At 43.8% G+C, this 25,772-nt stretch overlaps 2 protein-coding genes and 2 pseudogenes across 5 annotated transcripts; 1 reads left to right on the plus strand and 3 right to left on the minus strand.

Annotated features, from left to right (window-relative positions):
• Positions 1-137: 137 nt before the first annotated feature.
• Positions 138-5,035, minus strand: LOC125520481 (disease resistance protein RGA5). Of its 4 annotated transcripts, none has more exons than XM_087535894.1 (6): positions 4,884-5,035; positions 4,677-4,763; positions 4,026-4,110; positions 3,007-3,894; positions 669-2,650; positions 138-571 (listed from the first exon to the last, which is right to left on the minus strand). In XM_087535894.1, exons 4-5 carry the CDS (start codon positions 3,837-3,839, stop codon positions 697-699), a joined length of 2,787 nt encoding a protein of 928 aa, XP_087392020.1. In that variant the 5' UTR covers positions 3,840-3,894; positions 4,026-4,110; positions 4,677-4,763; positions 4,884-5,035; the 3' UTR covers positions 138-571; positions 669-696. The 4 variants fall into 4 exon arrangements, with proteins under 4 accessions (XP_087392020.1, XP_087392021.1, XP_087392022.1 ...); XM_087535895.1 differs by having other exon boundaries at positions 4,026-4,205; XM_087535896.1 differs by lacking the exon at positions 4,884-5,035 and adding an exon at positions 4,565-4,600 and having other exon boundaries at positions 4,026-4,205; positions 4,677-4,859.
• A 4,491-nt stretch (positions 5,036-9,526) lies between these two features.
• On the plus strand, positions 9,527-13,412 carry LOC147958081 (uncharacterized; annotated as a pseudogene).
• Positions 13,413-13,931: 519 nt separating this feature from the next.
• LOC147958082 (protein FAR1-RELATED SEQUENCE 5-like) lies at positions 13,932-17,934 on the minus strand (annotated as a pseudogene).
• A 2,903-nt stretch (positions 17,935-20,837) lies between these two features.
• On the minus strand, positions 20,838-24,772 carry LOC125524910 (Hydrolase-like protein family). Its single transcript, XM_048689937.2, has 12 exons — positions 24,467-24,772; positions 23,898-24,039; positions 23,420-23,487; positions 23,218-23,288; positions 22,876-23,139; positions 22,398-22,561; positions 22,270-22,325; positions 22,120-22,172; positions 21,858-22,026; positions 21,679-21,776; positions 21,455-21,584; positions 20,838-21,258 (listed from the first exon to the last, which is right to left on the minus strand). The coding sequence occupies exons 1-11, from the start codon at positions 24,585-24,587 to the stop codon at positions 21,492-21,494; spliced, it is 1,299 nt and encodes a 432-aa protein (XP_048545894.2). The 5' UTR covers positions 24,588-24,772; the 3' UTR covers positions 20,838-21,258; positions 21,455-21,491.
• Between the last annotated feature and the right edge of the window lie 1,000 nt (positions 24,773-25,772).

A 25,772-nucleotide genomic window follows, 5' to 3' on the forward strand; every position in this document is an offset into this window, starting at 1 on the left:
ATGTAACTCACATCTCACGAGCTCGAAAACAGGAGTTGCAGCAAGAAGAGGTAAATCTGGAGCTACAATTGCCTTTCGTTGTTGTACGGGTACGAGTCTTGACTGAATAAGTGCCAAGCAAGCAAAACAAGCCAGCAGGAGTTCAATCAACTCTTAATTAATATAAGCCAGTAAAACATAACAATGTTGTATGTGAACAATCAAATACACGTAGAGGCATTACTGCTACAAATAGTGCCAACTGAATGCAAACTTTTATTGTACAGAGTCTTGACTTAATAAAGGAAATGAGGTGCTGCGTTTCTGAAAGCAAATGCAGGAGAAATAAATAGTTCATCATGAACAATCATGTGAAAGGGCAGAATCTGAGCATACGTTGGAGGGAATGAGCCTTGGTTTATTGGGAGTTGCGGCGGTACAGTGAATTGTTGGTGACTTGGACGGCACAGTGAATTGTTGGTGACTGCGACGGCACAGTGAATTGTTTGTGGCCTATCAAAATGTTGGAACAGCATCCACGGCATCAACTGATGGAATTACTAGTACCTGACTCGAGGATCTTGTTGAAGCCCTGAAATTGGGGAAGTAAGAGGGATAAATTAAACAATGTGGTAATGAGCATATTCAGGAAAAGACAATTCATGGTTGCTCAGATGAGAATACCATACCTTACTGGCGGCAAAGGCATGTCAGCACTCAACAGTCAAGGATGTGAATGGTGGGACGTTTTGGATGGGCTTCTGCTGCGCGCCTCAGCCAAGCCTTGGCTGTCTTCATCTCTTCATAGCTGGAATTCTCACGCTGCAGAGAAACCTGGACATGCTCGAGAGAAGGGAGGTGGCCCATGCCGCAGTCAACCTCACGACTTGCGATCGATCGTGCAGAGACCCGGAACTCAAACCGCTGAACCCTTGGCATAGCTCCAGGTGGGAAAAGGCACGGCGCCGTCGGAAACCCGTAGAACATGCAGCATCTCGCAGATGGGAATGCATCGGCCCTCACAACCAACCTTCCCATCACGCGTCTTGCACGCAGCCGCAGAAACCGAAGAGCAGGCAGCATCCCAATGATCTGAATGTCATCCCCTTGCAGTTCTTCCACAACTATTTTCAGGGTGGAGAGGTGGGGAAGCGAACTCGAATTAACCCACTTTGGAAGTCGCGAGAACCACGCAGGAGAAAAGACGCCATGTGAATCAAAACAACGGAGGTTTGGAGGGGGCACCCAGCTTTCACGCATGCGATCTATCAATCTGCCACCACTATGAATACACAGAATTTGCAGTTTGTGCAGGTTGCCTAGAGACTTGATTAATATATCAATCAGATCCTCGTCCATGTTACGACAGTCAACACTGAGTATCCTAATCTCTGTCAGATGGCTCAGCTCTTTCACAATATGTGGAGATGAGGATAAGTCTACTTCATTCAGTACTTCGAGGGACTTCAACTTCCCCATTTCTTTTGGTAGCATCAAGTCCCTGTCGACACATAGGCATATCAAATTTGTGAGCTGAACAACACTTGCAGGTAATTCTTCTATACTAGTGTCTCTTACATCCAGTGTCTGCAAAAGCTGTAACTTGCCTATGTCCGTTGGGAGTTCATCAACATCTGCATTCCTTAGCCCAAGGTACCTTAGGTGAATTAAATTCCCTACATACTTGAGGCTGATACCAGAGCTACTTTTATGGCTGCCACAATTTCCAAGATCCAGCACACGCAAAAATTGAAAGCTTGAGAGAGATGGCAACCAATCACAAGTAACAGGAGAAAAAACAGCAAAGGTCCTCACTTTTGACAGGCTAGTGCTATCAAACTGATGGTTCTGAACCTTTGCCTTGATATTATGAAGTGATAACCTGCGGAATTTTCTTTGCAGATTAGGTGCATGCCACTCATCATTATCCAGTATGGAGATAAAATTCTCTTCACTTGACAATGAGCAGATAAGGTCAAGCACCATATCATGTATACGGCAAGTTACTACCGTGCCTTCCTCATTGATTTCTGCTGGCTGGATCAAGCTCCTGTTCATAAGCTCGTTGAAGTAGCTCTTTCCGATCTCAAACAGCCTGGTTTCATCTTTGTCACATTGGATAAACCCTTCAGCAAGCCACCTCCATATCAGCCAATCTCTCTTAATCTCAAAGTCTTCAGGAAAGATGCTTAGGTATAACAAGCAAGTCTTTAGATGCGAAGGCAAATCAAAATAGCTGAGTGATAATATCCTCTTCATGTCCTTCACAATACCACCTTCTGTAACTCCACGGCCCATCGAACTGTGCACGTGCATCCATTCTTCTTTCTGCTTTATCCTTTGGTTACTGACTAGAAGGCTAGCTATTGTAATGATGGCTAATGGCACACCACCACATTTCTTCAATATCTCTCTTGATACTGCTTGCAAATCTTCTGGACATTTCTCTTCGCTTTGAAATATTCTTCTATGGAAGAGTATCTGCGAGTCTTCATCAGAAAGAGGTTTCATTTTGTGAATCATGTCATCACTAGAAGAGAGACATGCTTCAGACACGCTCACATTGCGGGTTGTTGTGATTACCCGACTATGGAGGTTGTTTTTATACAAAGCACAATTTATAAATCTCCATACTTCTTCTTCCCATATATCATCGATTACGATGAGGTACCTATGACAAATATTTTAATATGATTAGTTGGAAAGTCATCTATATACAACTGAAGTTTGTAACAAGGATAAACTATAAGGTACTAAAGCAAACCACAGGATTATATAACCACTAAGGATATGCATGCAAAAATATTAAGAAATGCAACAGAAATTGCTTAAAAGTATACAGGACTGACAAAAATAAGGCAACTGTGCAAAAAAGAAAGAAACCGAATTTGCTTAAAAAGAAATGGAATACTACAGATATAAAAGTATAACAAACAAGGAAATGAAGATATGAAATTCAGTATATATCTCACTACTTCACAGATTTCTGAAATGTATACAGAAGGACAAGCACTATGTGATGCATACCTCTTATCTACAAGGAATTCTCTGATTTCCTTGATGAGTAGATTTTCATCCTTCGATGTATTATGAATGTCAGTGAACTTTGCCTTGTTAAGTTCATAGAGTAAGTCCTTGAAAACTTTTTTGATATCTGGGTTCTGACCCACTGGGACAAAAGCCACACAATCAAATTGGGCTTTGATCTTCTCATAGACTGCTTTGGTGAGCGTTGTCTTGCCTAGCCCACCAACACCAACAATAGAGATGGTCTTCAATTGCTCCTTGGAACTCCCGTCCTCACAAATCAGTGTTTTGATAAGCTCATCCCTTGTGCAGTCAACGCCAACAAGCTCCCCTACATCTTTGTGCAGAGCCAACACACGAGGGTCAATGGTAGCACCATTGCTAGTGCTACGCATGTCAAGCTCATACTTTTTACGCAGCCCCACCAACTCCGTGGCAAGGTCCTGAGCTTCTTTGATGGCACTAGAGATTTGATGAAGTGCTTTGCCATTACCAAACAATTTGGTGGTCTTCTTGAGGAACTTATTGACACGATTCCTCATGTTCGTTGGCTTGCTGCATGGACCCTCATCCACACGCACCAGAAAGTCGTCAACAGCGTCTTCCATGTCGCAAGAGAGGTCTCTCACCTTGCCAGCCCAAATCCGGACCGGCTCCTGGAGCTGATCCGGCGGCACCTTGCCAACCTCACGAAGTACGGCGTGCATCATCTCCAGTTCTGTACGAAGTGATTGTACACCTTTCTTTACTCGCTTCGCCAGGTTGTATTCTCCAGCGAGCAGCTCACCGAGCTTACGGAGGACAGGGCTCAACGCCCCAGCAGCGGCCTCCATATCTCGATTTTTTTTTGTCTTTGCACGGCTATAGCACTGTCCTTGACGTGAAATTCTGGAATGAAAACATTATGTTTTTCAGAAGTCAGAATGAGGAAAACCTGAACCTGATTGGTCGGTGAAAGCAACAGTACGCTATGCGCATATGCATTGCTTCATTCCAAAGCAGAAGTAGTAGAAGAGTACCTTGAATAACAGCTCCTTCAAATCCAATCTGCAGAGTCCTTTGCAACAGTAACCCAAGGTGAACTAGTGAAGAACAGATCCAGTTCTGCACATCATAAATTCACATCAGAATGACCAAAAATCCTACTAGTTGTTTTCAGAGGACCACTGGATGAGCAAACGCTGGACATGTTTTGGTTCCTGAAAGTAACAGCTCCCAGTATTAATTTCTTTTGTAAAGCATCATCTGAGTTTGTTTGGAAAAGCTGGAAAGAGTGAAAAGCAAGAAAAAAAATGCAGCATCCCTCCGAGCTTGGATAGATGCTAAGCTCTGACCACTGACCATTTTTTCTCTTTACTTTATTTAATCTTATTATTACTATTCCTTTTTCTTTTCCTGATGTACATATCTACTAACATTTTCACAATAATATAATTACAGAGTAAAAGTAGAAATATCCAGGAACCAGAATTTGCTGTTTGTGCGTCACAGAAATAAAAATAGCATAGCAAACAAGAGATTAATCAGGAGGGGAGAAACAGATCGAGCAAGATCTGACCCTCCCCTTGCTCTGGATCGACACACACACGGACGGCTGTAATAGGAACACAATCGGTTTCAGGATGAGCAAAAGCTGAACCTGTGGCGGACGGCACAAAAGAAAGCATCACCTGGCTTGGGTCAATCAAGAGCAGGAGCTGAAGAAGAGCATCCTGAAGAACACCGAACAGCAACTCTCCACCTCTGCTGAGCGAATGCTGCACAGATAGAACTCTGCAACTTCAAAACCAAAAGGAATGGGAAAAGGAAGAGAGGTGTGCGCTAACTAGATCGAAGAGAGGAGGGGAGGAGCCAGAGACGAGTAGAAGGAAGACTACCTTCGGCGCTGTCGCCGTCGCAGATTGGGAGGAGACCCACTGTAGTCTAGTCGCCGCAGACAGCAGACAGCCAGAGAGACCAAGCAAAGAAGCAGACACGAAGTAGTGGATACTATTTCGTGGACCTGGAATCAACGACTCGCGGTCGTCTCATCTCGTCTCGTGTGTCTGCGCGTCAGCGGCAGCAGCCTCCGCGAACGTGCGAGATATATATATATATATATATATATATATATATATATATATATATATATATATATATATATATATACATCCTAAATCCTAAATCCTAAAAAGTGGTCGAGTGCTACTTTGTCTTAAAGAGCACTCGGGCTCGTGCGACGTCCGATCGAGATCTTGCGGTCACGCGCGTTTTCCAGTGGGCTCAGGGGAAACCGTCGATGCGCGCGCCAGGTGTCCCCTGGTCGTGGTGGTCGAGACCCGTTGGTTCTCGAGTGCGTTGCTTCTCTCATCCCCTCTCCTGTTCCTCTCCACTCCCCCTCCCATTCGGAACTGCCCCGAGCCCAGCGACAGATCTCGCCCCCCAACTCCTCCCCCAAATCCAGCGCGAGAGCAGCCGGCGGCGTGTCGGCGATTCGGCGATTCGGCGCTTGTCTTCCACCGGAGCTAGGGCGGGACAGAGGGCGCGGCGTGAAGGAAGGCGGTGCAGCGGCGGAGACGCGACCGAGGAGAGACGACGCGCTGCAGGCCGCGTCAGAAGGAGCAGCACCGGAGACTCGGCAGTCCACTCGGCAGAGGAGGAACGGCGTGCGCGGCCGTTGTTCTGTTGGCGCAGAAGGGCAAAATCGCGGCGAATCCCTGGTATGCCTCCATGCCTATCGATCTCTTCGGTCATCCGCATTTAGGAACACCAAATCGATGTGCTCTGCCGCTCCGCCGCGGACAGAGGAGGAACGGCGCGCGTTGACGGGTCTCCGCGGTGCCGAATCGCGGCGGGTCGACGCGCCCCTCCACTAAGTTGATGAAATCGAGTAGCAGATGGTAGAAATTGTTTGGAGCACTTGTTAATTTGGAGATGGACGACGACACGGGGCATTTCGTGTTCCTAGGCTACTGGTGAACTGGGATTCGTAGGTTTCGAAGGCAAGCCTTGGGGCTGTAGTTTTCTGGTGTTGTAGATGTGGAGGTCGATCCTGATTAACGACTGACTTGCCTGAATATGGTTCATGTGTTGCCTGCGCAGGAGTGTTTTGACAGTGTTTTTGATTTAGTGTACGAGAATAATGCTTCTCTCATGTCAATGTTGCCTTTGTTTTGTGAGTGACTTGCCTGATATGGTTGATATGTTGCCTGCGCAGGTGTTTTTGACAGTGTGTTTTCATTTAGCGTAGGACAGTAATGCTTCTCTCATGTCAATGTTGCCCCTGTATTGTGAGTGACTTGCCTGACATGTTTCATGTGTCGCCTACGAAGGTGTTTTGAAAGTGTGTTTTTGGTTTATTGTAGGACAGCAATGTCTGTCTCATGTTAATGTTGCCCTTGTTTTTGTGAGTGACTTGCCTGATATGGACCGTGTGTTGCCTACGAAGGTGGGTTTGACGGTGTGTTTTGATTTTCAGTGCAGGAAAGTAATGATTTAGCAATGGAAAATGCACATGTGACTTTGTTGTGTGTGTGTGTGACGTAGGAAGTAATCCAGTAGAGGGAGGTTAATAGGGCTATTTGTAGGACAGTTTTAAGCATTTCACGAGGATTCATTTTGTGATTTTCTGTTCTATGCGCCTTTATTTGTTTCAGATTTTGTAGGACATGTAGAGGGAGGGTAATAGGGCCAATTATAGGATAGTCCTAGTTGTAATATAGTGAAAATCAGATAGTTTACAACCCTTTTCACTGCCCATTTTTTGTAAGTTGCTGTTTGTTAAGTTCAGTAAGAATTTAGTAAAACGAAATTCGTTGGATGATATAGAGTTCTTTCAGAATCATTTTTCTAATGTGCTTTTTATGATGAATCTCACTGTTTTGTCTTTTAAATATGCAGCAGAAAATAGATGGCTGGGACAAGTCATAAGTCTAAACAGGATGGACCTGCTGGATCAAGTCATGACGACCTTGCATCTCATGGGAATGAAGAGCATCAAGCACAGGTGTGCACATGCTCAGGAAGTTTTATGTTCTTCCTGTACATAACAGAGTTTGTTTTTTTTTCATTTTTTTATTGATTTATGTGGTTTCCATCTCTCAGCCACGGAGCAGTGCACCAATAACTGGGCACAAGCGTATGAGAACTAAGGCAGTTGTCCATCGGGGGAAGCGACCTGATGATATCATTAGTACTGAGAATAGTAATGAGAGCCAAGCGGCAGATGCGGGGAATAAAAATGTTGAAGGTGCAGACGTCGAGCAGCCTCCAAAAGCAAAACGCCAGAAGACGGGAGGAACTGAGGTATTTTGCATAGTTGCCTCAGTTTCACTGAGCAGTTGCCCAGCAATGCTGCCTAAGTTGCCTATGTTGTGATGAACCTTTTTTCTTTTTTTGCTAATCCCCTGTTTATGTTTTTTCCTTATGCACAATAGGGTCGTAGGAACAGGGCATCCCCTGCAAGGCTCTTCAAGTTGAACAAGGACTTGGTTCCTGACCAAAAGGGTGTCATCATCGGAAAAGAATTTGGTGGCATTCTGGACCTTGCAGCGAGTAGCATGCCCGGAGATCTCAGCCAGTGGATAATGAAGCATTACGACCCGGAGATTTCGCAGATAGTCATTCCAGAAAGGGGGAAGATTCCTGTAGATGCTGCAAGTGTCCGTAGGATATGGGGTTTGCCCAACAGGGGCAGGAAGGTGTGCTTCGAGAATCGGCCTGAAATCACAAAGGCAATGTATAGTATTTACAACATCACATCCAAGAACTCCCCAACCCTCACAGAATGGTGCAAGATGATCGTTGACATGGGAGGATCTCATGATGATGATTTTGTCCGCGCTTGGCTAGCTCTTGTTTTTTCATGCTTCCTTGCCCCTTCAACTAGTTTGAATATTTCCCCAAAGAGCTTTCCGGCGGTCATGGATGTCAATGGAATAACGGAAACCAATATATGCCAATTTGTTGTTGATCAATTAAAGCTTGCGTTCACTTCGGGGCGTGCCAACAAGAAGGCTGTTTGTTGTTGTGTTTTCCACCTTGTTGTAAGTGCTTCAAGCTGTTTTGTTTTTTCAAGCATCCTTTTTGTTTAGTTACCTTCTCCTTTCTTTTTGCATTCATTAGTTAACTTAAACTTTTTGATCTTTCTCCGTGTCTCTATGCAGCTGTTGTACCTAGACTCTCTGGATGTTGATGAGCCAATCCCGAACTTGGTACCAAGGGTCTCAGTTTGGAATTTAGATTTAATCTTCAGAGTTATCAAGAAGGACAGGAAGGCTCCAGGAGAATATGGCCAATTGCGGGTAACTGAATTTTTCTGTTTTAGTATACATATCATTGTCATATTGTTTTTAGGAAACACTACCATTTTTTTAGAGTAGGTAATTCACTTTCAAAGAGCAAGCAAGGCAATGTATCTTTTTGGGCAAGCGACATACATATATTTTCAAGTATGCCCAAGTAGTTATCAGACTTAATCGAACTTTATATCGTTTGCCATGCACACAAGTTGGATAATGTTCACAGGAAGGATTTGTTTTGTTCTTGTATTTAATAGTAGCTTCTGTAGTACATTTTTTAGCTCTTTTTTCTGTCTGAGCAATTTACATGTTGAAAAGTAGCAAATTTACACAACAACACAAGCAACTTATGTTCTGGAAACTGGCAACTTGCATACTAGTTCCTCATTTTTTGTTGATTACAGTATCAACTAATAGTAGGCAACAGGGGGAAGTGGCATAATGGTTGCAGGAATTTTCAGACTATTAGTAGTACTATTTTCCTTCATTTTTCTCAGGTCTTTTTTGGTATGGGAGTGCCAGAATTGTTGTCACTCATAGTTTTTTTAATCTTCTTTTGGCTATAAAACCACCAGCTCAAGACGGAGTTTTCTCGGTGTGCGGATGATAGCTTGTTTGGCAGTATGGACCACATCACCAAATTTGTTGCAGCAAGATTGCCCGAGTCATATGACAAATCAGTAAGTTTATCTAGCACTTTGTTTTTTCCTCTCACTGTTGTTCCCCTTTTTATCGCCATTTGTACATTCAACCATTTTTTCAGAATCTTCAATAGAAGATATGTACTTATCATGTTCTCTACCATCCACTTTTATGTTTTACAGAAGCAAAAGAAGCTCACAGGGTTGGTGCACGACATGTGTTCTGTAATTTCACATGCAGTTGGGAAGCTCGTAACTGGGGTTGGGAAGATAGATGATGATGAATGGGGGACAAAGGAGGCAGATCCTACTACTGCGGAGACAAGCAGGCGGCAGTCTAACAGAAGGGGCAAGCGAGTACCAGCCAGAAGAGACAGCTTACCAAGTGAGGAGGAGTCGTTTAATTCTGACAGCGACGACAGCGAGGCAGCCGACAGTGAAAGTGAGGGAGATGGCAGGGATGAAGGTAGTGATGAAAGCGACACCGATGGCAGTTCAGACAGCGATGACGGTCATGATGGATCAAGTGGAGTTCAGGAGAAATCAAGTAGCCAGGGAGCACGACAAACGGTTGATCACCACCAGGGGGCAAGTGCTGAGATGGGAGGTAAAGACGGAACTGAGGGGAACGAGGACAATGATGATGATGAAGAAGAAGAGGACGACGAAAAATTAGATGATGAAGGAAAGGAGGACGATGATGATGAAGAAGGTGATGGGGATGACAAAGACAAGGAAGATGATGGGTAGGGGAAGCAGGATGAAGATGATGAGGATGACAGCGGAGGTGGCAACGGTGGTTCAGGTACCAATGGTGGCTCCGATCGGGACGGGGATCCCACAGCTGAAAATGCAAGCAGCGATGATGATGAACAATGCACGCTGCAATTTCTGATTGAAAAGAAGAGGGACAGAAAGGCAAAAGGATTGGATGAGGCAGATAGGATATCTATCAGAGATCTTGTGATGACAGAATTCAAGACTGCTGTTTCCCTAAAACCACGCTTCCCTGTTTTTGAAGTGAAAGAAATGTTGGATATTGATGACATATCCATGGCAACCGAAGCGAGGAGGGTGTTCAAAGAGTTGTTGAGGGGGGAAGATTTGGATATGGTCTTCACATTCAATCCCAAGCAAATATGCCCAAAGGCGACTCGGCAGAAAATAATGAGAGAACTTGGTGCTCTAAATGAAGCTACAGAACAGAAGACTGCTTGTCGAAACCAACTACCACCACTCCCGCCATCAAAGAAGATGAAGAAAACTGTTAGTTTTGTATTGGAGCCATCTGTGATGAATGAAACAGCAATTCATCTGCAGGCATATCGTGCCGAAAATCCCGGTTACGGCCAAGGGGGGAAGTCAAGGCAGTCAGCCATGAAAAAATCCGGTCCTCCCCAGCAGCAACAAGAGGCATTTTCTAAAACAAAAGAGGCAATCCATGGGAATGCCAAAACACATGTGGTAAAGAGTACACCATCAAGCTCGGCAGCACCCCCGTGCAGCAAAGTTGGAGATGAGGCAGTACCTACAGGAGTAGATTCAAAGCAGTCGGGTAATTTTCATTCCCAATGTCAAGCAAGTGGATCACATATTCTGGCAACTCAGTCTAAGGAGGAAGCAAGGCCAGCTGTTTTTCTGGCAAGTTCTGCAGAGGAAACACTGGACCCCACAAAAGTAAGGCCAGTTCAACTCAAGAAGGGACCCACAGTGCTAGTAAGCACAGGAAACAACAGCAGAACACAACCACTAGGTGACTTAAATGGTCAAGTGCCTCCTCTGTCTCGGGGGAATGTGATGCAGTCAGCCAATGGTATCCAGAGGGCCAAGGTGCAAGATTTCAACGCATCACCCGAGGCTGCTCCATTAAATCATGCAGGACACAAAAAGGAGAAAGAGAACATCCCTCCGGTGTCATGTACGGAGATGAATATGATACAAGACCTGCCCGAAGCTGTAACCATGGAAAAAAGTCCGGAACAAAAGTTGCTAAGAGCCCTAGGGAAATTGCCTGTCTGCTCAACTGTACTTGCCCAACCTGAGGCCACAAGTGTTCCAAAAGCAGTAGAAGCAACTGGCCAGGGGAACACTTCCCATTTCTCTCATGTGGAGAAGATGTACCATGAATTCATGCGTGTTAGTGGGAAGACAACCAATGCACTAGAAATCAATGTTCTAGATGTGAGTGAGCTGTTTGCAAGGTGTGTTGATCCAAACAACAAGAATGCCCAATCCAACTCCACAAATCACAGCTCAGCGAATAAAGATAAACAACATTTTGAGCAAAGGGACACCGAAAGATCAAATGAATTTTTCAGAGAGTACTGCCCAGCACCAAGTTTCGATCTAGGCATAGATGATTTGCACACAAGATCTGCAGACAACACAACACATCAACATGTTGGGTCAAGCACATTTACAGAGCATGAGTTCACGGAACTCCCAGTACATAACCAGCCAATCATCGATATAACCGATGATGATTATCTGTTGGAGGTTGAAGGCATGGACGAACCGTGTGTTCAAGCAGAAGGAAATGCGTACCAAACACCTGAAAAAAGTTGCAACCAAGGAGAAGTGAGGTCAGGCAGCAAGGTTTACAGCAGTAGTAGTTCAGGAGAGATGCATCCACATCAATTTGAAAGAAGGATTATCAAGCGACCTCCTTGCAAGAGGTCACCTTTCATTGACTATAATGAGAAGAAAGTCTACATGTCCAAACCCGAAGCAAATAGATTGTATGCATCGGTTATTTTGCATGGAAGAATTAATGAAGAAGAGTCACCAGATGTGGATACCAGGTATGACAGTATATCACATTTTTCCCCCAGGCAAGGTCTGTCATGTTATCCAGGCAATTCAAACTGTTTTTACAAGCAAGCCATTTATAGAATCAGGCAACTTGGCTTAGTTGTGAAATTCTTATTTTTTTGAAGTAGTTTATCCTTTTGATATGCCAATGCCCCTATGTGTTTCCCCTGAGTTGATATGGTGGTAGGCAATTCATGGAATGATTTTGTGAACTGAATGCCTCTTTTTTCTTCCCATGCAGCGCAAGGGTAATTGAACATGGCAAATACTTTGTTACGGTGAGGGAGCTCGCAAACTCAATGAAGAAAGAAGGTTTTGTCTTGAGCCATGTAATGGAAGTTGGTATACAGAATATAATGATGAACTTGTCACCAGACTCAAAGAAGCTCGTGATGCCCGTCAGGTTCTCGGTAAGAAAACGCGAAGCAACTAATAGTGTAGTTTTGCGTTTTTTCTTTTTCTTTTTTTCATAAAAGGTCATGTTCATGTCTGTATTTTTTTTACATCAGGTTCAGATGCTAAACATGGAATTGAACGACAAGGAGCTCATTTCTCGGTTCAAGAAGTCGAATCGCTTGGACCGTAAAGACATGGTAAGTTAATGGTTCCTTTACTTTTTACCAATGCATTTTTTATATATGACTTTTTATGCTAAAACTTTTGCTCACACAAATGTAAATATTTCTTAAGGTGGGGGGTGGGGGGGGGTGGGTGGTGTGTTGTGTGGTGGGCTAGTTGACTACACTCATGAAAATTTGCTTCTATGTGCCAAGTTTGCTTACATTTTTTGCACAACTTGCCTGCGCATTTTTGGCTGGTTTTGCTTACACAAGTAGATAAGTTGCCTATGCATCTTCTGTTTTTGGCAAATTACTCACACTAGTACAAAACTGGCATGTGCATTTTTGCATCTTCTTAATTGCTTTTTTATGTGGCAAGTTGCTTACATTTTTTGCACAAATTGCCTGTGCATTTTTGGCTGGTTGCTCACACAAGCAGATAATGCATTTTCTGTTTTTGTCAAGTTACTCACACTAGCACAAAACTGGCATGTGCATTGTTTGCTTCTTCAGTCCAGTTTCTAGTATTTGTATTTTTTTCTACTAACCCAATTTTTGTTTTTTCTAACAGATTATGTTCCCAGTGTTAGAGAACATCGACAAGACAAAACCTAAAACAGGCAATCATTACTGGATTTTTAATGTGAACATAAGGGATCGACATTTTGAAACTCTTGATTCTTGGAGGACGCTCAAAAACAAGTCTTTAGATGTTTGCGCAAGGAAGATGGTTGCAAGTTTTCAGTCTCTATGGGAAGAGCATTACGCCAGTTCCCGCGTCTCGCTGGATGAGTTTGGGCTTACCAACATCGACGTTCCAAAACAAAATAATGAGTAAGCATCCACTTCTTTTTCACATATTAACTATGGTCTTGTTCAGTTTTTTACAAGCGACACAATACTACATAGAGTAAGCATCCGGTTCTTTTTTCAATTTTTTGTTTAGGTTCGACTGTGGTGTTTTTGCTCTGACGATAGCAAACGGTTGGGAGGCAAGGGTTGTTCCAAATTTCACAGCTGATGACATTCCAAGCATCAGGAAACATTTGACTAACATGTGGGTTGACAACGCCAACAACACTGCTCCATGGAAAACCATACTCAAGTTAGCATAGGTCAGTTTTTTCTCCCCCCACGCGCGCTACATCCATGTAAAATGCACGTGTTGTTTCTTTTTTGCTCTTTTGTGAATTTTGGAGTGCCGGGGGAGGAGTTGCCTGTATAACAACTTGGACCAGGCAATTCTATTGCATAAACAGGCAATTTAAGCTTTATTTTGAGGCAAGTTATTCAGAAGAACCCATAAAAGACAAATGAAAGACAAATAGTATGATCATTACATAACCAGGGAATTGTTGCATTTTATAGAATTGCAGAATCTTATGTATGTAAGTTTTCGAATATTATGGGGGGGGGTGGGGCAAGGGTGTTTGCGGGGCAATTCAAATCTCACAACAGGCAACTCAAAACTTATAACCAGGCAACTCAAAACTTATAACCAGGCAAGTCAGCCACAAGAAACCATAAACCATAAATAATAGTTTAGGATGTTCAAACATACAGACCAACAAATAGTTTAACTCGTCAATGTCATTCGACACATCTTTTTCAGCCATCTGGTCACTGTGTGACCATTACACCAATCTGGTCGGGCAGCTTGCACCATTGTGGTTAAAAGAACCACAATAGCTGCACTTGTTCTTTCTTTTCGGATGCAGCTCAAGTGCTGATTGAATTCTTTTTGACTTTGCCCTCCCTTTTGTTGTTGATTTTGGAGGGTCTCTAGGAATTGTAGGGCCAAGTGTGGTAGCAGGTCTTCCAAACTGTGGTTCAACCATCGTAGTACCTTGTGCGGCTGCAACAGCTGCATGTAGAGATGCCATACTGAGCGGCTGGTGCGCATATCCACCAAGAGCTTGCGCAGTAGGAGATGAAATTGCATTGGCATTTTCTTCCTGTGTTGTTGAAGACTCTGGATGCTGCCCAATCCAGCCATCCAGCGTTGTTGTTGATGCAGGCAATGGTGCCAGTCCAGGACCAGCCACATAGGTTGTGTTTGCTGCGTTAGGCCCCCGCGGTGGTTGTATAGCCACCATAGTCTGTGGTGCAGGCCAAATTGCTGGTCTAGGACCCATAGGAGGTCGCGCAGGCCCTCTTTCTAGTGCCGTATCCATCAAAAGTTGTGGCGCAGCTCCTCTTAGCGCTTGCACAGGCCTTGTCATTGTTGATCCCCTTGAAAGTTGCGGCGCTGCTCCACTGTTCAGTGGCACATATCCTGACAGTTGCTGTACAGGCCAGTAGCCTTGTGTGGGTAGTGGTACAGCCCTTTTTTGCATCGCTGCACCCCCGAATGCTGTCTGTTGGTGTCTATCCTCACTCATAGAGTTGCCAGTTAGGTTTGGTGCGTTTTTTCTCCGCGTTGCAGAAGTAGGTCGCTGCTGCCTAGGTCCAGAAGAGGTTTGTGCATGTTCATCAGGACGCACCGCAGGGCCACTAGTTGCCTGAGTGTTTCTTGGTGGTGGCGCAGAAGCAGGTCTGTGCTGCCCAGGTCCAGAAGGGGCTTGTGAAGGCCATCCAGGACGCACCGCAGGGCCACCAGTTGCCTGAGAGTTACTCGCTTGTGGTGCAGAACCATCAGCTGATGGTGGAGGACCACCAGAGGGCCCACTTGTTGGTGCTGCCGGTTTCTTCTTCTTTGACATGTTGAGATTTTTGATTTCATGACGCGCACCATGCATATGTTTCTTTACAATATCCGTCGCAGCATCTGACGCACTAGCAACCCGGGCAAGACTACCGAAATCCATCATCAAATTTGCATGCCTGAGTTCCTTTTTCGATTGTGGTGGCATCTCATCAGGTTGCTCTTCGACAGCAGGGTGCGTTGGGAATTGCCATAGGTGTCCACCTTTTAAGTATGTACTGCGCTGGGATTTCATCAACACCAAGGTGGTTGAAAACTTTCAAGATATGGCAGCAAAGCATGCCGTCCCTCTCAACCTTGCAGCAGTCACATCTGTAGTCTCCAGCACTAGCTTCCATCGTGACAGCCCATAGAACCATATTTGGCAACCCACTCTTGATTGGGGTAAACCTTATACAAGTTTTCACCATGTGGTCGCACATTGTACCTTGTAGTCAACTGAAACTCATCACGAAACTTCTCGTACAAGTCCCTAGTATACGAACCGTACGCCTGCTTCTCTATTGGGTAAGATGACCACATTTCAGTCTGTAAATGTCCTGTCCTGTAGTCTTTTGAACCCTCCCGGACTAGTATGTGTGTTTGGATTTTCTGATATTGCTTCATAAAGTTCAAAATGGACTTGTGTGGGTTCACATATCGCTTAAGGACAGCGTTGAACCCCTCGCTGCATTGAGTTGACTGCAAGAAAGGGAAGAATTGGTGCTTGAAGTAGCAGGGCACCCATGTCTCTCTGTACTTGTATAGATTCTCGAAGTGGGAGTCAGTCATAGCCTCATACTTCATCATCAGCTCACACCACCTTGCCTCAAATTCTTCCGGCGTCAAGCTGAAGTCAACACAGCTTTGAAATCTTTGGACAAGCCAGGGTTTCGCCCCAGCAATGCTCCAAGCTTTTCTTGTGCTTTTTTCATAATATGCCAGCGGCAACAGCAGTGCACACTTGTAGGAAAGATCTTTTTAATTGACTGTGCCATTGCGATGTCTTGGTCGGTTATGATGTTGGTGGGTGCTACATTATGCATTGCCTCAAGGAAGGTCTGGAATAGCCAATCAAAGCTCGATGCTAACTCTTGCCTAACAAAGCCACAACCCAACATGAATGACCGCCCATGCCTGTTAATCCCAATGAATGGTGCAAAGGGCATGTTGTACATGTTAGTCATATACGTTGTGTCAAAGGAGATACAATCATGATAAGATTCCACGTACGCCTTCCTTGCTGCACCATCGACCCAGAAAATATTCTCAACCCTGTCTTCCTCATCATATTTTATCTTGTAAAAAAAATTTGGATCCTCTCTCTGCTGATCTTTAAAGTAAGCAACTGTCTCTATCATATCCCCTTCTTTTGTATCATCCTTGTTCAAGAGCGTCTTGAGGTTTGTAATGTGTTTAGTGCCATAAGGTACAATGAGTTCTGTCCCATAGAAATCTGACATGATGTGCATCATACGACCTGTTGACATGAAGTCACAATGGTGGTCAATCCTTCTTCTACACAAAAACAGTGCCAAAAATAGTTTCTTTTCTGTTTTCAGCAAGGCAACTCAAATGCAAAGTTTGGGCAATTCATGAAGCTATACAAGCAACTACAACCATATGCCCCAGGCAACACATGAGCAAAATACACAAAACAAACCAGGGGGGTAACTATGCATTTAGCGAGCAATACAAATTTCAATCATAGGCAAGTTGACCCTATCCAGAAACAAGTACTATTGTACATTTTAGCTACAAAGAGGCTAACCATAGGCAAGTTCACATTCAACACCAAATTTTTTTTATAAAAAAACTAGGCAAGCAAGAAACTTTGCATTGAGCAACAAACAGGTAAACATTAGCTACAAAAAAACTAGGCAAGCAAGAAACTATCCAGAAACAAATCAGGCAATTTATTTCTTTTTTCTACTGTTGTAAGCAATTTATTGGCACTATCAAGCAACTAAGGCATTTGTTTGAAGCAAATCAGTGACATGGTTCAAGCAAAAACAGGCACTTGTTGATAGGCTAAGAAACACACAACCAGTAGGCATGTGCAGGTTCTTAAAGTTAGAAGATGGGGGGGAGGTGGGTGTGGTTCAATACCTGTAGTTAAATTGCAGTTATGAAGATGAGTAAGGAAGGCCCTTTCTTCCGGCGGGATCCCTTGGTGTGATCGCAAATATTTAGTCAAACATGGCTTGTCAACCAACAGGTGGTTGTGCTCGCTAACAAAGTAGATCACTTCCCATCTGCCATCTATTACCTTCACAATCATCTTAGCTTTGCAACCAGTTTGCACAATTTTATCTTTTTTTCGTTTCTTGCTCCTCTTTTTGCCTTTACTATCATCATCAAGAAAGACAATAGCCTCATCTTCATTATCATTTTTTTCTTGCTCAACAATGTCATCTAGCACGGGAATCTTTTCTGCCCCTCCGTCATCAACATCAGGCTTCCGAAACTCGTTGCAAACAAACTGTTGTTTTATCAACTCCCCTGTTTTGAGATCCTTCCTTGAACTATTCATTTTGATTGAAAACCCCATTTGCAAGGAATATGCATTGTAATGCACCTTGGCATCTTCCAAAGTGTCGAACCTCATGCCCACGTAAGGCTCCTTGGGCTGTGACCAAGCTTCATCATCATTTTCAGCACCCAAACCATTACCAACAGTGCCACCGGTATCACCTGCAGCACCTATGCCATCAAGGGTATGAGCATCACTCCCAGTTGCTATAGCTGCAGGTACTTGTGTACTGCCCGGAGCACGACCCCCATGACTTGACTGCCCATCTTCCTCCATTGCTTCTGTAGCAGCACCATCGACTCTTTGGATGATAGGGGGATTAGGTGATTCCGCCACAAATTCTGCATTTCCAGCACCATGTTGTGTACAGTACAATGGATCATCATTATTTTCAGCTGGTACTTCATTCAGATCAATCATTGTCAACCTGTTTTATTCATTGAGAATATGGGAAAAAGTAAAGCAAGTCAGCAGAGGGATGGAAGCAAGTAGCACAGTAAATACAGGCAAGCCAATAGCTCACACCACCAACCAAAGCAATTTTTACGTTGTTGAGGCAAGCTAGTACCACACTAAAATCAGGCAAGCAAACAACACAGCAACGCAAGCACACCAGATTCACAAGATAACAGTTGAACATAACCAGGCAATTCAAAGTGCACTATCAGGCAACCCAAACCATATAATCAGGCAAGTCAAACTATATATGTCAGGCAATATATTATTTGCAGGATATGCATAGAGCTTGCCTGAATGAACCATGTTTGTACATATAAACATAACATAGGCTTTTTGTTTTTTGTGTTTCATAATATATTTTCTTTTTTTGTTTTTCTTTAAATGCAGGCAACATTTGATTTTTGGGGAAGCAAGCATACCGCCATAGAAGTGCTACTTTTGAAGTGTCTTCAGGATGGAATTCACTCCCAATTCAGAGAGACCAGAGCATGTTTAGTGTTAGGAAAAACTTAAGCTAGAATTATGGGCATGTTAGTGTGTTAGAAAGAACTTAAGTTGACATTTTTAGGTTTCATCTTTTATAGCAGCAAGTTTGTGTGTCTTTGGATATGCTCAGTATGCTTTTGAAGTAATGTTTCGTAGCTGAGATAGTTGTTGGTATATGTATTTTTTTGTTGGCTTTTTCCTTCTTTTGCAGGATGAAATACTAATAATTTTGCAACTGTATACTGGCAACTTTTCCAACTTTTTTTGGATCATGGTGAAGGATATGATACAACAAAGGTAATTTGTACTACGCAACTGTCTCTTGTTTTTTAGTTGCAATTTCAGTTACATTTATTTCTTCTAGTGTGTTTTCACTATCGTAACCAAGGAATAATGGAAACAAATGTCCAAGAGGAATCTTTTTTCTAGTTTCTTCAAGAGTTGCCTCGACATCATTATGCTTTTTTGCTTAATCCTATATTTGTAAGTTGCTCCAATAAGCCACATTGATGTCAGTATTCATTGTCTTATAAGTTTCAAAAGTGTTCATGTTTTTGCCATGGCATAAGTTTTCAAAGTTTTGTGCAGACATATACTTAGTTGCCTCATTATAGCACTGTTTTTGCTCAAACAGAATGTTTATTTTTTCACTGTTTTAAGCAATTAATAGAACCGGAACACGTCAGAAAGATCATGATCTGTTTTTTCTCATCCTCTTATAAGCACTGTTTTGCTCAGTTGTTTTTCTTGCTCAAGCCATTATATTTTCCTAATTTTTTTGTCAGCATTTAGTATCAGCACTTGCCTACAGATTTATAAATGTGTTCATATGCAACAGATTTGGAAATAGATTTTGAAGCCTGGGAAGAAATATGATGCTTAATATCAGACTAAATTTGCCCAAATCAGGGAGCTGAAACTTGCCCAAACAGCAGTCTAAACATGCTTAACATCACAGCTTTTTTACACAATGTTTTGCACATCTGAAGCCTTACAGAAGAGGCAAATCGTGGGGAAAGAGGAGGGGGATCTGGAAGATGAGCCAAGTCTGACCTTTTTGTCTTGTTTTTTTTGCCTTTTTACAGGGCAATCAGGAACCAGGCTCCTAGAGAAGAAACATCAATGAAGCCGCCATTGGTGGGCTGTGAAGGTTTGCTTTGGATCTGGAAGTGATGAGGGGAAGGGGCGTGCTGTCCTTCTTTGCTTGAGAGAGAAGAAGATGGGGCTGGTGAGGACAAAGGAGGAAGGAGATGCGCAGGGGTGGGGGAGGGATCGGGCAAAGGGGAGGACCAGGTGTTTTGACCGCTCGATGGGTGGCTGCGGGAATCGGGAGCGGGGGCCAGGTACTTTCCTATCCTGGACAGTGGGGACAGAAAATTACCTTTTCTGGGTGGCTGCCAGGAAACGCTAGGGAGCACCCGGCTGCTCCCTAGACGCCTCCATAATACACAAGATTTGGAGAAGGGGCAGATGAGAAGCATTGTTCTGAAAAATAAAATAAAGGGAAAACCAAGAAAAGGACGCATGTTTTACAATGTACGGAATACAACAAAGAATAACCGAACTGCATTTTCAAGCCGACAATCCATCCCCATGTTTATTTCCTTACAACTCCTCGCTTCCCCTATTAGTTCTACAATATGCATGCCATCTGTGGTTCCTACTCTTCTCTAGAATGGTCGACTTTAAATCTGTATTTTTACCATTTAATAATTTTCCTGATTTTTCTCACATACATATTCTTTTTCCCAAAAATAAACATTTTCCATAATTTAAACTTTGGTTCCTAATTATTTTTGCTGTTAATTACAACATGTGGTCATCCCGGGAAAGTATCCAATGCTCCCCGCCTTCGGGTACTTCCAGTACTCCAATTTTAAAAAACATATTTTGAATGTTCTAAAAAATTTGAAAAAAATTGTGAATGTTCACAATGGATGTGACTACAAGCCCTAAAAATTTCAGATCCAAACTCAAAATGTACATTGAGAAACAAAAAAAAGAAATCCAGATCTAAATAGTGTCAATGTTGCTTTTGTCTCTTCTTTACACTATTCATGCTAGATTTCACGTTTTTGTTTCTCAATATGTGTTTCGAGTTTGGATCTGAAAATTTTATGGCTTGTAGTCACATTCATTGTGAACATTCATAATTTTTCTCAGAATTTTTCTGAAACATTCAAAATATGTTTTTTGACATTGGAGTACCGGGAGTACCCAAGGTTTGGGAGCACCAGATACTTTCCCTGGTCATCCCTTCTTTCCGGACCATTGCATTGACTCACAGCAGCCAGCTAGCTCTGAATTCAGATTGCACTCACTCCCCTGCTGCATGTGAGCACTGCTGCTGCAGTGCTGCTCTAACAGAAATGCTTCAAGTTCAGTATGGAACGGTCAATGCAGCAACCTGACTAGTAACAAGAATGCTTACATTGCTTCAGCATCCGTCAACTCTCAGTACCACCTCCATATGTTCATTCTTGTTGGACGGGACACCAGCAAAAACAGGCCTCAGTGTTAAAATGCCTGGGTTTTCCAGGTCAACCGCGGTGTTACATTCCCAGTACGGCCTCTCTCAATATTAGCATAATCCACCATAGCTACGAACACTTCACACCTATCTGCGGCGTAATATCATCTAAAATACCATTTGCTTCCAGCACGAGTCGTGGCAATCATCTTCCGAATGAGAAATATCATCCCGTTCTTCTTTTTTCATTTCCAGTTTGTGCCGGCACCTGCCTCTGCAACTGACTTGCGAACCGTCTACAACAAGATGTATCACTAATTCCTTGTAGACCTGCGACACAAATATATTACTTCGTGTGAGATGAAAACATATACAGGCATCGAAGCAACAAGCTGGCAAGCAATCAACATTTAGCAATGAATTTATGGCTTACGGTATCTTCGAATATTGGCAAAACAACCTTTGTGTTGGTTAGGAAAAGCTGGGAAGCACAAGTTGCTCAAAAGTTTACCAATAGAGTACTTACCTAACCGTGGCGAAAGTCAGCATCCCAGGTGTGAATCTCACAGGCTGGAGGGCAGACATGTCTGTTTCAAGCTGTCTGCGACGTGGGCGATCACACCGGCACCCGCATTGTGAAGCCACTCATTCTTAACCTGCATTGATACATACCATGTATTTTGAAGATGATGTATTCGAGCAGAAAAATGTATGTCCTCAGGGGACTCTTGGGTGTGCACATATACATACATGCATGTTGTTGTGAGCAGAGTAAGGCCACATTGATGCATGGAAGTTCACATCTACTTTCTTCCAACCCACTCTCTGCAACCCACGAATCATCTCCTCTGTTTTCGAACAAAGAGTTGATTTTCATATGTACAAAAGGGAAGAAATGTAGTACATACAGGTAGCACAAAATTCCTTACCCTCCATCATCTGGTGATATTCCTGGGTATTTTCCATGTTCGGTGTACTTTGTGCAGCTTCTTTAGCTCTGGCTGCCCGCAAAGGAAAATGGGGACCGTCGGACGACACAGGCGAACAGTATTCCACATTCACAATGTACTTGTAGCCATCAACTGAACGACGCAAGGGCTGCATACAGGAAGCAAGTAAGGAGTTACTCAAAATATGACACCCCGAACCCAGTTTAGCAGCTGCCACTAAATCGCACTGGAAGTAAGGTACCTTTCTAAGGTCCAATTCTCTCCTTATTGAGGATGTTTTCCAACCAACCATATCTGGCATCCGAGGCTCAGGAAAACAAGAAAACAGAAATATTCCCTTTGCACATATGTTACAGATCAAAATCAAGAAATAATTTCATATGGAGGATACGGTCATATGAAACATTAGCATACAGAATGCGGTTCTTAAAAGCTGCTAGTGCAGATCTGTTGAGATGAAGAAACATTATTTTCTACTAGAATAAGTTAGCCTCTAAAGGATCTGTCCTCCTCACCTACATGAACTTTTTGTCCTCGTGGTCAGATGTCATTAGTAGAAGGAGAGGTGGCTTGCTAGGTTCGCCATCAGTGAGAAAGAGTTGAGCACCAGTGCGTCCGACAATGAAGGGTGCCAAAGGTGCTGCAAGTTTCTCTAGAATTGACAGCCCTTGAAGAAATGGAAGCTGATAATCGCCAAAGGGGGTAAATTCGCATGAAATCAATGCATTCTCGATATTAAAAAGCCTGAGTAATATCACTATTTTCTCAGTGAGCAATTGCTTGTATGTTTCACCAGAAGTTTACTTAGATGGCTTTGGCACCAATTAATGATATACCTGTATACCACGATGTGTTGGGTCTACCTCACAAAATCCTTAATACATTGTTAAAAATTGCTCAAGCCCCAAAACAAAGCGTTTGCTTCCAAGGCAACCAAGATTAGATGGGAAGTTAAAAAAGGTTGACAAATATAATTTAATGTGTGTTGGACACCCACCTGATTTTTTCCTCTAACACCAAGATGTGGGGTTGCCAATGTAATAAAATTAGTTGGCTCCAACCCAGCAATGGCACCTAATCCTGAAGTGCGTGATATTTCAGATCCTCCACTTGTCAGCATGACACCAGCACCACTTCCAGTTTCTTTTGCTTGCTGTGAATATAGTGTAGAAATAGCATATCTAGCAAACAAACCACCCAAAGAATGTGCTATGAAGGAAATCTTTTTCAAGCCGGCCATCTTCTGAACCACGTCCAAGACCTGCTTCCATAGGGCAATATTATGCAAGCTTCTAAGCAATCAATACATCAACAGCAGAGGACAGTCTCTACCACATACTTCTTTCGCTAACCTCCTTCCAGCTACATTGATTCCGTCAAAAGATTTGGCGTAGATGTTTGATGAACTAGCTGCAAGGAAATAGTTTGCTATTTTATGGCTAACAATTTTATGTGCTGCAGTAAAGCAGTGGATGCTAATTTCATCGCTTAACTACAATGTCCTTTCTCTATATAGATGAAGAGTTAAAATGCACACATACCATAGATGAAGAAATTATCACCAAGCCTCTTTTTCAGCACTGCTTCCCCATATGTCCAGTCACTGGGGCTATAATCAACAGAGAATGAAGAAAAACTATCAGTAGAAACCACCAATAAGTACAACTTAAACATTATTGAGTAAATTGTGCCAAATGTAAATATACCTCTATCATTTTGCAAAGCTTTTACTATTGCTTATATGGACTTTACAAATACAGGTGTGTACTTTGAGTTCTGACAGTTAAGTACAGATGTATGTCATGTGATTTACTCATCAAAGTTCACATTTACACTATGAAAAATTATGGTGCATCTCAAAATCCTGAATCGTAATGTCATACCAATCAGGCTAAAATCTAGGCCAGGTAGAAAGGAAATTTGTAGCCAGTAACAACGAAATTAAGTTCTCGAGAAAGAGATGCAGCTTATCCTATTTTTATAAACTACTGGGGTAGTAAGGTAGGACTAGGCTGTTACCTTGCCATGATACCATGAACCAGAACAATGAGATGTTCTGGTCCTTGCTTGCTTTTGGATGCTTCCGCGGATGAACACGATACGGGAGAACCCCTGCCGGTGGACATAGGGTGGGAACAAAGGTATTTCGTGGTGTTCAATCCTGCATAACACAGAGTAATGTCAGAGTTTCAGCACACCTTTTCTTTTTTGACAGTAGAGTTTCGGCGAAAGACTTCACCCCCCATTAATTTGCCCCGGGCATCGGCTTCACTCATTCAGAGAAACTGAAACGAAGTTCGCACCTTGGGTTGGATCCAAGAATCTCTGCGCTCGTGGGGAACAAACTACCGAAACGAATCCCATCAGACCAGACCACCAGTCGCTTGGGCACTTGAAGAACTACCGAATCTTAGCACCGCAGCTACGAAATGATCCGGCACACCCCACCCGCGACCCCAAATTTCGAAAATCTCTCATATTCCCCCCCGGTTCGATCCCGAACCAACGCCATAGATTTTTCTTCAACGGAGCGGTAAAGAAGCTACGGCAGGGACTTTGGTGAAACGGATCCTGGGAGCAGAACGTACCTGATGGGCCGGCGGCGCCGCTCCGGGGACGAGCGTGGCCGGGAGGGGAGGGGCGGGGGCGCAGGCGGCGGCAGAGATGTGAGCGGTCGTGGTGGCGGGGAGAGCAAAGCGTGGACGCCATCCCGCGCGCGCGTAAGCGGAAGTTATCGCCGCCGACGCTCGCGAATCGAGGGAATGCGGCGGCCGACGAGGGGCTGACGCGCGTGCGGACGACGCGGCGGTTTCGGCGCTCGGGTGGGATACGGCGTCGCCGCCGTCCGTTGGATTCGCCGCGGACGGCCGGCGGCTCAAACGGCTCTACATCCGATAACTCTCCGTGGATTATTTTATTTAACACAGTATGGACTACAGACGCGGGTGTCATCATGAGATTTTTACATAATTGACGGAAACGTCTCCTTCCACTGAATACGTATCCTAAAAATTCTAAAATAAATTCAGGATAAATGCGAGCACCAAGATTCGAACTTGGGATATCACTGTTCTGAGCATATTGTCCCGCATATTGTCCCACATATAGTGTAAAACCTAAGGTAGCCGGGTCACAAACCAAACATCCCCATATTTTTTTTCTGAGAGACCACCAATTTTATTGATTACTCGACAACATTATGCAGAGTTTCCCGGATGTAGTCCGGAACAGAAAAGAAAACACATGGACTAGCTGAATACATACAAGTTGTAGCTAACAAATGAGCAACAATACTCAAATGCCGACGTGCGAGCTTGAAGATCACCGAATTGAAGGCAGCGGCCGCATTTTTACTGTCAGAAACCACCGTGCCAATAGCAGAACGATCAATTCCTGAAGAATGAATTATGTGCACCAAAGATAGGCAATCTGTAGCAAAGATAACATCATGTACTTGCTTTTGCAATGCCTCATGAACAGCTCGTATAAGAGCTATAGCCTCCGCCATCTCCGGCATGAGAACACCAAGAACCGGGTCACTGCAGGCCACTACAAAACGTGAGGCTAGGGGACATATCCGCGATGATGGACCTCGCAGGCGATGACGAGGGGTGGCGCGCGCAGTTGACAGAGGTGTGCGGCTGGTTCCCCAGCACGGAGATGTTGGTCAACCATGCGCGTGGCCTCGTCAAAGTCCTCACCGACGCCGAGAGGAAGCGCGCCTTCCCCTACGGCCGCGGCGTCCCACCGGCTGTCCTACTCGTGTGGGCAATGCGAGAGGCCATGCTGAGCGAGTCCCCCGTTCAGCGCGCAAGGTGGTGGATGTACCGCTCCACCACCATGACGTTGCGGCCAGATTCAGCATGCGTCGCGCCGAGGGCGGACCGCGTCGAC

Source organism: Triticum urartu, chromosome 7A (assembly GCF_056163025.1).
Source record: "Triticum urartu cultivar PI428250 chromosome 7A, HENAU_Tu73, whole genome shotgun sequence".
NCBI lineage: Eukaryota > Viridiplantae > Streptophyta > Magnoliopsida > Poales > Poaceae > Triticum > Triticum urartu.

Bases quoted from the DNA above. Each gene is read 5' to 3' on its own strand.
- LOC125520481 (XM_087535894.1), bottom strand. From the start codon at position 3,839: ATGGAGGCCGCTGCTGGGGCGTTGAGCCCTGTCCTCCGTAAGCTCGGT. The intron at 2,651-3,006 runs GTATGCATCACA...TATTTGTCATAG, and splicing joins GAATTCCTTGTAGATAAGAG to GTACCTCATCGTAATCGATG.
- LOC125524910 (XM_048689937.2), bottom strand. From the start codon at position 24,587: ATGGCGTCCACGCTTTGCTCTCCCCGCCACCACGACCGCTCACATCTC. The intron at 21,777-21,857 runs GTAAGGAATTTT...GTTCGAAAACAG, and splicing joins ATATCACCAGATGATGGAGG to AGGAGATGATTCGTGGGTTG. The intron at 21,585-21,678 runs GTATGTATATGT...GTATCAATGCAG, and splicing joins CTGCTCACAACAACATGCAT to GTTAAGAATGAGTGGCTTCA.